At 34.2% G+C, this 13715-nt stretch overlaps 1 protein-coding gene across 6 annotated transcripts in view; it reads left to right on the top strand.

The window, feature by feature from the left end:
* Window positions 1-13715, top strand: part of MIPOL1 (mirror-image polydactyly 1) — a 346637-nt gene that overhangs the window by 96881 nt on the left and 236041 nt on the right. For all 6 annotated transcript variants that reach the window (XR_015252408.1, XM_086709892.1, XM_086709891.1 and 3 more), the window contains 2 exons: window positions 6802-6835; window positions 7095-7265. Coding sequence is in view for 5 of the 6 variants with exons in the window: in XM_086709892.1 (XP_086566018.1) it covers window positions 6802-6835; window positions 7095-7265 (205 nt within the window). In the remaining variant the exon portion in view is untranslated. The remainder of the gene's footprint in view (window positions 1-6801; window positions 6836-7094; window positions 7266-13715) is intronic.

Here is a 13715-nt window from a genome sequence, read left to right as displayed (position 1 = left end):
AAGCTAAATCTGAATTCATACTGACTTCTCTTATTCTAATCCAGTACCACATAGTTCACTCTGGCTTTCTCCTTTTTCTTATGTGTAATTTCCTCTCCAACAATAGGAAACCTGGTTTCCATCCTCCACTCTCCATTTCCTTATTTGTTCTACCCCTGTATATGTTGTAACTCTTTCAGTATCATTAACCCATACCCCTATGAGAAACAATCTTACCTACCAGAGGGCACTGTTTATGTATAGTTCCTTTAGCCTTTAATCTGACAGGTTTCAGTCAAAGTACCAAGTTACTTGGGTTGGCTCTTCTTTTTTCCCTTCTACACCCTTAGATGAGGTTATGTAATATAGTCAGGCTTTTTTTTCATAGTCTGCATACTATGCTAGGATCCTCTTACATCCTGGTGATTTTTTTTTCTAATTACTGGCAATTTTGAATTACATTGGTATTAGCATTTGCATACAGGTTTTGTGTGGACATATGCTTTCAAACTAGTTGGTCAAACCTAGTAATGTAATTGCTGGAGCAGATGTTAAATCTTTGTTAACTTTAGAAGAAACTTCCAAGCTCTCTTCCAGGGTGGCTGTGCTATACCATTTTGCATTCCCATCAGCAGTGAATGTTTCTTTGTTATCTTAATGTTGTATTTAGCAAAACATAATTTTTAAATTGTGATGAAATTCAATTTATTGATTTTTTTTTTCCTTTCATGGATTGTACTTTTGGTATTGAACATAAAACTCATTGCCCTATATAAGGTCACACAGCTTTTTTGAGATCCTTTGTTTTCTTCTAGAAGCTATAAATTTCATGTTTTACATTTAGATCTGTGATTTATTTTAAGTTAATTTTTGTGTGAGAGATGTGGTACTTGTGGAGGTGTTTAGTTTTTCTTGTTGTTGTTTTTTGGGTTTTTTTTTTTTTTTTTTTTTTTTTGGTGTATGGACATTCATTTTTCCAGCACCATTTGTTGAAAATGCCATCATTTCTGAAATTTTCTTGGCACTTTGTCAAAAACTCAGTTTACTCTATTAGTGTGGGTTAATTTCTGGACTTTATTTTCTCTTCCATTGATTTTAGCAATCTATCCCTTTGCCAATACCACATAGTCTTTATTATTGAATCTTTATAGTGTCTGAAATCAGATAATATTAACCTTCTAATTTTGCTCTTTTACTACAGAATTGTTTGTTGGCTATTCTAGTACCTTTGTTTTTCCATTTGCCTTTTAAAATCAGTTTGTTTATATCTATAAAAACACTTGCAGGACCAAATGTTTTTACACACAACTTTTCAAAGTAGATACCTTCCTTATTTCAGTAATACTCTTATAATAACTTCAGAACTCTTTGGGGATTTGCAAGTACTATTTCATTCAGTTTATCAACTGCTGCACAGTGCTGTATTTACTTGTAATTCGTAACTGTAGATCTTATTATGTAGGTTAATTACCAATTTTATTGATGAAATTTCTAAATAGATTTTGTTTTTTTTCAAAAATGAAAATCATACCCCAAAGGTAACAAATCAATTTTTTATATACAACGTCATAATTCCTCAAGGTAGGTGATGTTTGTGCTTTATAGGTGAAAAAATTCTGACTGGTTGATGACTTGCCCAAAGAGTCAAAGTCAGTTACACATTGTAGGACTTGTCTATCTCAGATTTACACAGGCAACTCAAACTCAGCATATCTCAAATGGAATTTTATTCATTTTTAAAACCTTATTCTCCCTTAATCCCCTGCCCTGACCAGTGGCACAAACATCTGCCCACATATCCAAATCAAAACTTCTTCCTCCGAGCCGCTGTTAATTTGGTCTCTTAGTTTTGTTCATTTTCTCTCTTTAATTTATGGATCTCAATTGAGCCTATTTTTCTTCCCTATTTTTTTTTTTTTACCTTTCATTGTCTACTTTAATTTGTATATATATTTTTATTATAATACATTGAAATTAGGATTCCTTGAGGCAGAGCCTTTTTCACTTTATTCTTTGTAGCATTTGTATTAGAAGGCAAAAAGGAAAACACTCAATCCCAAGCCTTTTCTTTTAATTATTTAGTCCATTCAGTAAATATTTATTGAATATGTACTATGTGTCAGGTTGCTCAGAACACAGCATTATGGTTCTAGTTTAGTTGAGAAGATAGACATTAAATAAGTAACTTCATAAATACTTAAAATATTAATTGGTATGAATAATTGTTGGTTCTTAAGGCACAGTTTGTAGTCAGCTCTTACAGTATCATAGTCCAAGAAAAATCATACATAAGAAGGAAGTACAACAACAAAAGAATATATGTCAGCATAGTTTTAAGTGTCACTGTGGATGTTCCTTTCTACTCAATTGAGGGCTGTAGTTCTGAACTTTAAAACGTGCCTTTTATTTATTTTATTTTATTTTTTAATGTTTATTTATTTTTGAGAGAGGAGGGAGAGAGTAAGAGACAGAAAGGGGCAGAGAGATAGGGGCACCCAGAAGCAGGCTCCAGGCTCTGAGCTGTCAGCACAGAGCCTGATGCAGGGTGAACTCATGAGCTGTGAGATCATGACCTGAGCTGAGGACAGATGCTCAACCGATTGAGCCACCCAGGCACCCCTCAATAGTGCATTTTAGATGGAATCCTTATTAAGGTAGAATCAATTTATAATTGAGCTTTGCTTGACTGAAAGACATATTTGGAGGCAGTGAGTTATAGGTTGAAATAATATACATTATTTCACATCTCTTTTTGTTTTAACTCCTTATTTCTTGCTTCCTGTAGTCTTCAAATTCCTTGTCTTTTCTCTTTCATCTTTGCCAGTTTTGATCTACTTCTATCTTTCTGTGATGTCTGTCTTGGCTTATATTCTGCCACTTCTGCTTTCCCCTGCTCTGAATCTTCAGTGTTTTTTTCTTTTTCACTTTTATCCAAAACTAGGAAAAAAGTAAAAAGGATTCAAGTTAAAATGACTAAAATTTACATACTAATATAGACATGTTTGTGTATGTATATTCCAACTTTTGAGATCATGATATTGTGTTCAGTCTCTTCAGGGTATTTTTTTTTTTAACATATTAAGGTGGCCCTGTGTAAAAATGAGAGAGAATAAAAACAAATTCCGAGGTTTTTGATTAGCTGATCACTAGTTCTTTTTATCATTTGAGGTTAAAGTTGAGCTGCTTCCCACTGAACAAGGTGAATGACTATAGGTTCAGAAGACATGATATTGACTGATCTAGGGATAAATCAAGAAATGTGACATTTCATGTAGGGGTCTTTTTACTTAGAGTGCAAGGGTGTCAGTCAGAATATGCACTGTATAGGAAATCAATTGAAACTTGAGCCCATGGACATTTACTTCAGCAAAATTCTTACTAATTATCATGACTATGTCTAGTTAGACTGTTGTAAGCATAATTTAGTTTCCAAAAGGTTGAGATTCTTTTGTATAATTGTAAATCTCCTGTTAATGATAAATAATTTATAGTTTGTTAGCTGTATTTTATATAAAATCAACTATTACTTTAAGTCTTTATTAAACCAGTAAAGCTTTATGTTATATATACTGCTAGTAAACATTAAACCTCTGACAAGTAATTTTATATAGAAAATAGAAAGCCTGGTTTACCTGTTTCAAATGGTCTTCTTTTTTCTAAAAGGTAATTTTAGTAGTTTTCTAAAAGGTAGTCTAATATTTATGTTTTCTTAAGTAATACAGTAAGTGATATGAGACTGAATTTTATTTTCTGAAATCCATTCTTTTTGGTGGTTAGTTTTCAAATGGATATTGAATGATCCAGCTGAGAAAAATATGTCATAGTTGGCACACTTTTAACATCAAAGGTCTGGTCTCATTTTTCAGTGCTCTACATCAGGGATGAGCAAAGTAAGGACCTATGGTGCACATCCATCCTTTCAGTTGGTTTTGTAAATAAAGTTTTATTGGAGCACAGCCACACCTGTTCACTTACATATTATCTTTGGATGCTTTGTCTACATAGGTAGCATTTAGTAGCTGCAGCACAGAACATGCAGCAAAATCTAAAATACCATATGACTCTTTACAGAAAGTTTGCAGATCTCTGCTGTAAGTAATCTAGTTGAGATTAAATTTTGATGTAGTTAATCTTTGATATCTGTGACAAGTACTTCCTGAAACTTTTAAAGAAATACAGAGAAATATAAATATTAGCCTTTTCACTTTCCAGCCTCATGTTTATATTGAAAGTTACTTGTCTGTATGTAATTTTTCAAATCACAAATTAACCCTTTGCTCATTTTTGTTAAAGTTTTAGTTTTCTCTCTTAGTGGTCTCTTTAGTGACTGTTTATCACTGTACTTACAAAGGATAATCATAGAGCAAAATTGAGGATAATTAAAGGATAATAATAAAGCAAAATTGAGATCCAAATAAATGCTAAGTGGTTGACTAAGCCTCATGCCCTGCATGTCAGACCTGGCGCACTTAAACCAAAACATGATTCAGATGCGCTCATCAGCAAAATGATAAATTACTATACATTATGTACTTCTAAGGGCAGTCACACACATTACTTATAGTTGTAATGCTAAATAAATGTGGAAAGGACTTGGTATAGCCTTTGATCAGAAAATTTTATTTTTTAAAAATTTTAATTAACAAGGAAATTTAATATTCGACTAAATACAACTATCTTAACCGTATCCTCTAGAAAGATGTTAATTTAAAACATTCAGACTCTTCATTTGTCTCTCTTTAAAGTAATAATTTTCAGTGCCTGAAAAAAAAGCTTACAGGTATCACATAGACATTCCATACACTTTGTTGTGTTAATTATTTTGAACATACAAGTTAGGTAACCTGCCTACATTGTTGTTTTCTTCCTAATCATATGTAGTTTTTTGGAACAAAAGAAGGGTATTTATAACCTTGGGATCTAAATTTTGTTTTTTTGCAAGAGCTTCCAGTAATCTAGTAATATAAATGTTTAATTTTCATGTATCTTTTCACATTTTTTTTTTCAACGTTTATTTATTTTTTGGGACAGAGAGAGACAGAGCATGAATGGGGGAGGGGCAGAGAGAGAGGGAGACACAGAATCAAAAACAGGGTCCAGGCTCCGAGCCATCAGCCCAGAGCCTGACGCGGGGCTCGAACTCACGGACCGTGAGATCGTGACCTGGCTGAAGTCGGACGCTTAACCGACTGCGCCACCCAGGCGCCCCTCTTTTCACATTTTAAATTATTGAGTTTAATAAATTAATTAGGAAATTTATAAAGATTTAAGTTGAATCTTCTTTGAAAACTGCTATAAATAGCACTTAGCCTGATTTCATCTAAAAAAAACAATATTAAGGTAAATATTTCTCACTACATATGGTTTCCTTAAAAATGATACTTAGCCAACCAATAACTGATGGTTAAATGCCTTTCTGATACTTTAATATGATCATAAAAAAGTGTAAGAATTTTGTTACCTTACACTTTTTACTATGTTCTTTAATTGAGTAAAAAAGAAATTATTGTCTTCAGAGTTTATGTAGAACCAGCTTTTATGAAGCAGGATATTTGAAAACTGTTGAGTTATTTTGGGAGAAAAAAAATAAAAGGTGAAAGTATTTGTCTTTACTGAAATGTGAATCCAAGTGGACATGACTACTTTGAGACCCATTAACTGTATATAATTCAAAATTACTATACCATACCATCCTTTTAAATTATACTATTTAAATGTGTGTAGAAACAGTTTTTTGATATATGTTTATTTTTTTCCTGTAAAAAATACAATGTTCTAAATATCTCTCCGTGAATGTAGCAGTTTCATTGAACTCTGAAGTTTGGGACAATTTTGTAATAAATTTGTTAAGTTCTGTATTATCTTTTCCAAGTATGCTTTTCTTTGGTGGTAAATGTTAAATCATAGGAGCCCAGAAATAGGGGAGGGAGGATATGAGAAAACAGGAACTTCTATATCTAAACTTTTTAATACAATTTTAAAATAATTGAGCCATTTCTAAAATCTACATCATTTTACTAATACTTATTACCAATTTTCGTTAATTTACCCAATTTAATGGTTGCCTAAATTATATTATAGACATTTTCTAAAACATGTCATTTAGAGCTCTTTCTTTGCCTTTCCTGCATTTGTTCAGTTTATTAACATCAAAAAACATTTCAGGAAGCACTGTGACTCTTCTAATACAAAACACATTTATGAGAGGAACCCATTTACTTTCTTAGTCTTTAAATTCAGTAATTCAGTATATGTAATGAAAAAGAGAAAATAACATTAGTCATCTAAAACTGTGGTCCAGTTTTGGTCAGCCTTTCTATATATTTGTTTCAACAAATAGGTAGCACAAGAGATTTTCAGGTCAAATTTAGTGGCAATTATTTGTCTTTGCTTTTTTGGGAACATAGTTAAACTTTGTAATAAAAATACTTGCCTTGCTTTATTTGTGAGGAAGTCCAAAAAACAGAGGAAATACAATTTTTGGTAAGAATTGAAAGTCCAGGAATAAATATAATGATGAGAAGTAGTGCTTCTATCACTAGGGAACTTTCCTCATCTAAGCACATATGAACAATTGATCCTTGTAGTCATATATAGCAGTAAACATTAATAACTTAACAGTCTGAAGTCAGCGCAGAAGATATGGAGCATTATTGAAAGATGGAGTCGAGCAGGTGGCACTTTAATATGTTCAGTGTCATGGTTGACTCTAAAGACTAGTCGAATGAAATTACTTGAGGTTCTAAAGATTTAAAAAGCGAACTCATTTTGCTGCACTAAGGAAATGCTACTGATCAGGCTTTCTGTGTCCCTTTTTTCTAGGCTAGAAAATATTAACCCTGAAGAAAATGACATGGTAAGCCATTCTCTGAGGAGATTTCTTGATGTCAGTCTTATATCTTAGAGGCTTAAGTTCAATTGAGTGGGTTTCAAGAACTAAGATGTGGGAAAAAGAAGAATTGACACACTAATAATGTACATCTTTGCTGCAATATGAAAATTCAATAACTTCACTCAGTCAATTTACAATTCACATGTGCCTATTAATTAAAACCCTATATTAAATAAAATATATTAAAACTTCATGTCTGACTAACATATAATGGTGTTGGTAGACATTACAGGAATTACTGAACAGAATAAACAATGCAGACACAGGGATAGCTATTCAGAAGAATGGAGCTGTAATTGTGGATAGAATCTACAAGACCAAGGAATGTAAAAAGAGAATAACAGCAGAAGAAATGAATGCAGTGATAGAAGAACGGGATGCTGCTTTGTCTCAGGTAACTGCATATATCTGTAAAAGCATTTTCCCCTCCCTCTTTACCATTAAAAAGCAACATTTCCCCACATATTCTTAATTCAAATTATTTTTTAGCACATAATTAGTACCGTGATGATTAGATATGTTAAAATAGTCACAAATTTTGTTCCACCATTCTCCGAGTACATGCATCCACGTTTCTTAATAAGATTGCCACAAAATTTTAGTTATATTCCAAAAAAAAAAAGAATTTAGTTACATTCTTTAATGTAATCACTTTTATATGAGACTTCTTACTTGAGTCGCAGTTTTGTGAGGGCTGAGATTATGTCTTTATTACTGTTTTATTCCCAGTGCCTAATTCAGTGCCTTTTAGTAAACATTGATAAATGAATCAAATTATTAGTGTATTCTTTTCTGAACATGACTTATACCTTCCTGCTCTAACGAAACCTGATTACCTCCCTGAGGATACTGCTTCTACTGCAGTCCTCTCCAGTAGTGATTGTATTCCCTCCCACAGCAGTTATACCAGTGTGCTTGGAGGCTTGTTCCCCATTAGTGTTCACTGTTCCTTTTTCATCTCTAAACACCTCTAGCTTTGAAACTCATGCATCAGATTGTACCACCCAGTAGGCACTCCTGTTGCAGTAATTTACACATGCCTGTGTTGCTTCCCTCATTTCTTGAATGTCTTAGGATCTATTTCAATGTCTTTTCTTCAGCCCACTCCTGTCTTAATTCTTGGTGATTTAAATGTCTTTGCAGATGATCCTTTCGCTGTTCTGGCCTCTCATCTTCTTGGATTTGTCTCCTCTCTTCATCATGTATTCTGCTCTATTTCTGTCATACTGACCACCACTTACTACCTGTCCAGCTCCCTTACTCTACAACCCTGACTCTAGCAGATTTTCAGCTCCACTGGCACCTGTTTCTGTTGACTTGACCACTTATTCTCCTGTCCTTCAAGCCTCTCATGTTCCCACTTCCCAGTTCATCTAGCTTAAATTCCACAGCTCACCTAATTATCACCAATTTGCTTATAAGATAACCCCAGTTCCTTTGGTTCATTGTCCTCACCAAACAAAGCCTAAGCCTTAAAAAATTTAACTTTCTCCCTGTTCTACACTGTCATAGTTTTATATGGCAGGAGAATGTCACACAGATTTGCCTTAATCCTTAAATTCATAACCTTTGTCTTTAAGTAGGCCCTTGGTGTTGCCTCGCATTTTTCTTGCCTTTTGTTGGTCCATTCACTCTCCACTGTAAAGGACTTTTTTATCTCCTTTCTTTTTCCTCAGATATCCAACCTCACCTTTCCAATATAAAAAGGAACTTCTGCTTGTCTCCACCATTTCATCCACCAGCCTACCTGCATTTGTTCCCATATACTCTGCCTTTTATTTCTTAGTACCTACCCCTGTTTCAGGATAACCTATTTCTATACTAGTTCTCATCTTTTCTTGCTTGCTTAAGGTTATCACTTAATCAATTGGCCCTTTTGTCTCCTACTTCATAAAATGTTTCCTATCAATTAATTTCTATCATTATCTAAAATGTTTTACTATCTTCCATGGAGGCTAGGTGGAAGTTTTGATAAGTCTTGATCTACTTGTGGTTCAGCTCTGTGCTTTTGGTGAGGTTTCCGAAACAGAGCCGAGTATTCAGTGGACCCTACTCTTGGTAAATCACATATTCTAGTATTTATCTCTTCACATTGTGAGACTGTGGAAAACTCCATTATGGTTTTCAGAGGTTTTAGAGCCTTAACTTTTTAATTTCAAGCCCTGTACAGGTTTGGGATTTATCAAATGATTTAAGGTAGAAACAAGTCTCAAATCTCCAATTTTGTCACTTCTGCCCTACATAACTACCAAAAGCTTAGATGAATTCTCTGTCCTCCAACAGAAGCCCTCTTTGTAATCAGAGCCTGACTTCCCAGCCCCTTGCCCAGGTCTGGAATCTTTAAAATTCAGGGCAAAAAATGACTGCAGATCTTCAAATCGCCCTTTTTCAAAATCTTAGCCAGTCAACTCATTGTTGTAGCAGCAGCCTTCTCATGTCTTTAAGCTGGGTTTTTAAATTTAATCTGGCTTTTCCTGTTTGGGGCTGGCACATTGTTCAGTCACAAAGGATTTCATTCTATGTAGATGTAGAGACCTGACATTTATCTTCACATTAGATTTGGAAAAAGTCCTTAAATTTTTTAAATGAGCAACTGTTTTTACCATTTTGTGTCCTACCAACTGTATGCAATCTTGAATCATTCAAGATTGTTGAGAGAAGCCAAAACTGTTTATAGTGCTTAGAAACAATTATAGCGTGAATTCAAACATTTGATTTATTTTTTATCATTTATTTTCTTAACTAAAAACATACACATAGAGCATAATTAAATGTGGACTGCCAACCATTCCTTCATGATACATAAAGATAAATCAACCTTTGGCAATATTTACCAATATGTTCTTTATTTATAAATATATATTATCCATCATTGCAATATGTTTATTATTTGTCTACTGCATGTATTTATTACGTTTTATGAAGAACGACTTGTTTTTTTTTTAATTCTTTTAATTTGCATAGTTTTCCGGCTTTCTGGACCAAATAGTATTCATTTTAGTTTTTATGTCATAATCATTATAAAAATGAACTTTTGAACTACCATTCTAGTTCTGAATGGAAACTTTTTTCCTTAATTTTTTAAAGTAAACTTTTTATTTTGGCATAGTTTTAAATTTGCAGGAATGTTTCTAGGTTAGCGCAGTATAAGGGTGCACCTGGGTGGCTTAGGTGGTTAAGTATTCAACTCTTGATTTCAGCTCAGGTCATGATTTCATGGCTTGTGCGTTTGAGCCCCGTGTCTGGCTCTGACCCACTGACAGCATGGAGCCTGCTTGGGATTCTCCTTCTCTTCTCTCTCTGCCCCTCCCCTGCTTCCTCCCTCTCCCTCTCCCTCTCTCCCTCCCTCAAAATAAATTTAAAAAAAATTTTTTTTAATTAAAAAAGATATTACAGTATAGAGTTCCCATATATCTTTCACCAGTTTTGGTTTTGCCCTGCTTTTGCCATTGCTCATTACTGTGGTAAGTTTATCAAAATTAAGAAACCCACATTGGTAGTTTACTATGAACCCCAGACATTATTCAGATTTTATCAGGTTTTCATTAAAGCCCTTCTGTTCCAAGATTCGATCCAGGATACCACATTGCATTTAGTTGTCACATCTCTCCAGTCTCCTCTGGTCTATAACAGCTTATTATTCCTTTTTTTTTTTTTTAAAGACCTTGACAGTTTTGAGAATACTAGCCAGATACTTTGTGGAATGTCTCTGAATTTAGGTTTGTCTGATGTTTTCCTTATGATTAGACTGAGATTTTGAGTTTTTGGAAAGAATTCCACCAAAATTAGACCTTAATTTTAGAGTTGTTATTTAGCATCACCTGTTTTCTGATTATACAATATCTTCTCTGAAGTCCCAGGATTACCTTAGTCCCATTCTATGTAGCTATTGGAGACCTTCAGATTTAGTGAGAATTTCTTGATTTTGATACAGTTTAACTTAACTTTGTTTTTCAAATCAACTTAAAATCATTTATTTACTTGAACTGGCCTTATTAAAATCTTATCTTTTTCAGATGAATACTAATATTCTTATTTACTCAAATTCTTTTCCCACAACTTTTCTATCTCAAGCTGAAAACTGAGAGTTTTAAGATCTTTTATAGGATCAATTAAAATTTTTAAAATTAGCATTTGTTTGATTAAGGAATTGACTTACCAAACAGTCTTTCATTCTTTCTAATCATTTTTTGGTCCATTAATGCTCATATAGTTTATTTAAATTACTGAAATACCTGGAATTAAGGGATAAAGCAAGAAACTTCCAGTTCTTCACTAGCTTTTCTAGAATCTTAAATTTCCTACCTCTCTAGAAGCTATCTAGTTAAGCTACCCACTAAATTAAGGAATCTTATGTATGACTAATTTTCATTTTAGCTTGTTATTCATTTCCTCTTAATGTCTTACTATTGGTACTCCTATTGGCCGCAAGCATTTGACTCAAATATTTTTGAGTATCTATATGACCATTTATGTCCAAAATCATACAGGCCAGTCTTTGAGGCACAGTTGGATCCAGGCCAAACACCAATAAGTAACAGAGGAATAGAACTGGTCAGGATTGGCAGTTCGGTAACTTTGAGGCCTGGCCTTATTACAAGCTACAGTCATTCAAATAACCATTTGTATTAGTTTGGGTTCCCCAGAAAAACAGAACCAACAGGATATATATAAAGAAATTTACTATAAGGAATTATTTGCTTAGGCGATTGTGGAGGTTGAGAAGTTCAAGATTTTCAGTCAGCAAGCTAGATACCCAGGAGAACCAGTGGTGTAGTTCCAGTCTGAGTCTGAAGGCCTGAGAACCAGGAGAACCAATGATGTAAGTTCTAGTCCAAGTCCAAGTCTAAAAGCAAGAGAAGACCAATATCCTAGTTTATTTATTTATTTTTTTTTTCAACATTTATTTATTTTTCGGACAGAGAGAGACAGAGCATGAACGGGGGAGGGGCAGAGAGAGAGGGAGACACAGAATCGGAAACAGGCTCCAGGCTCTGAGCCATCAGCCCAGAGCCTGACGCGGGGCTCGAACTCACGGACCGCGAGATCGTGACCTGGCTGAAGTCGGACGCTCAACCGACTGCGCCACCCAGGCGCCCCAAATATCCTAGTTTAAAGACAATTAGAAGGAATTCTCTCTTACTCTACCTTTTATTCTATTCAGACTTCGAAATGGGTTGGATGAAGAGCCCCACTCACATTGTGGAGGGCAGTCTGTTTTTGCTCACAGACACACCCAGAAGTAATGACTAATCAAATATCTGGACCTGGTGGCCTAGTCAAGTTTTCACATAAAATTAACAGGCCATTACTAGGACTTCTAGCTAAATTAGGCTACTTTTGGCTAGTTTTGATTTCCAGGGACAGGTGTGGATATGGACAGGGCCTAGCAGCCTAGGCTTCATTGATACTTATAGTTGGTAGGATAATATTGTAGAGATTTTTATTGATTGGACCCCAACTGATACCTGGTGCAGAGGTGAGGGGCCCAATTCTGAGAGCTGAATAAATTAGGCATGGATATGGGGGTTGGGATACAGGCTTTAGCCAAATGGGCCAGAGGCATTGATAAAATACATTCAAAACACCAAAGAAGAAGACGTGTCATAAAGACTTGGAACATAGGAAGGATGAAGGAAGAGAAGTGGTAAATCCTATATGTACATGGGTGTTTGGAATCAACTCCAGGCATAGTGGATAATATGTTTATGGATCTTGAACTCATTTTATTCTCACTTCCTGATAAGAATCGGACTTTGTATTGCCAGGCTTGATCAAGATTAGTTCATGAACTATGTGAAAAGGAGCTTGCGAGGTAAAAATTTTTAGGCTGACTTAGTGATCATAAATTTCTATTACCTGAACACCATGCAGATAATCCTAACTAACCACTATTTTTGGAAATGAGTCATTGCAAATATCAACAGTCAATAAAACCCTTTTAATTTGTGCACTTTTGTTGTTTTTGATGAAAGTATTTCTAAAACATTTTTGTGCTTCCTTTAACATAAATTTAGCACTTTTTTTTCATCATTTAGTTACTTCATTTTTATCAAATGTTATAATGAAAATTATAGATCCTGAAATCTTTCAGGTCCCAAATTGACAAACACAAAAAGCATGGAAGGACCAAGGGATAATCATCAGGGTAATTAAAGAAACTCAGCTTAACATTTTACTAGTCAGGTTCCTTCTTTATAGCCTTTGTGCTATTCTAAGCATTAAGCTACAACTCCAGCAGAATGAAAAATAAACCAACTAAGAGGAAGACTTGAATCCAGTCTGGTAGTATTAATGGAAATTAAGACAGCTGAACAGTGTACAGAAGGTATAATTGGTCTGTTTCTTTGTGACTCTTTTTGCCTTTACACGTTTCCCCTCTCACTGGAAGATGCTTTCTCTTCACTTGTTGCTCACTTATCTTTTGAAGTAGACCACTACTTCAAGCCTAATTTAAATATCTCTTCCATAAAGATCTTTTACATGAAACAAAATGATAAATATCTTCTTTTTGTCCACATTTCACTTTATATTCTGTTAAAAGTACTTGTCACACTGCATTACACTGTCTTTCCTACTAGCATGAAGTAGGAACTATTTTTCTTTATATGTGTCTGTCACAGTTTTATCCTTAGGACAGTATAGGCACTTAATATTTGTTTGTTGAATTAATGAACTGATGAGCTGAGCTATTTTAAATCAACTTCAAACTACACAGAACTAAAAGAATTTAATGAAATAATCACTCATTTACATTTTATTGTGCACCTATTATGGGCCGTGTGTTGGGAACTTAGTTCCAAATAGAAGGTTCTTACTCTTACAGAACTTGTATTTTAATATG

Source organism: Puma concolor, chromosome B3, assembly GCF_028749965.1.
Source record: "Puma concolor isolate L17-30 chromosome B3, mPumCon1.1.hap2, whole genome shotgun sequence".
Taxonomy (NCBI): domain Eukaryota; kingdom Metazoa; phylum Chordata; class Mammalia; order Carnivora; family Felidae; genus Puma; species Puma concolor.
The sequence above is the reverse complement of the archived record's forward strand: the minus strand, read 5'-3'. Positions and strand labels throughout refer to the sequence as shown.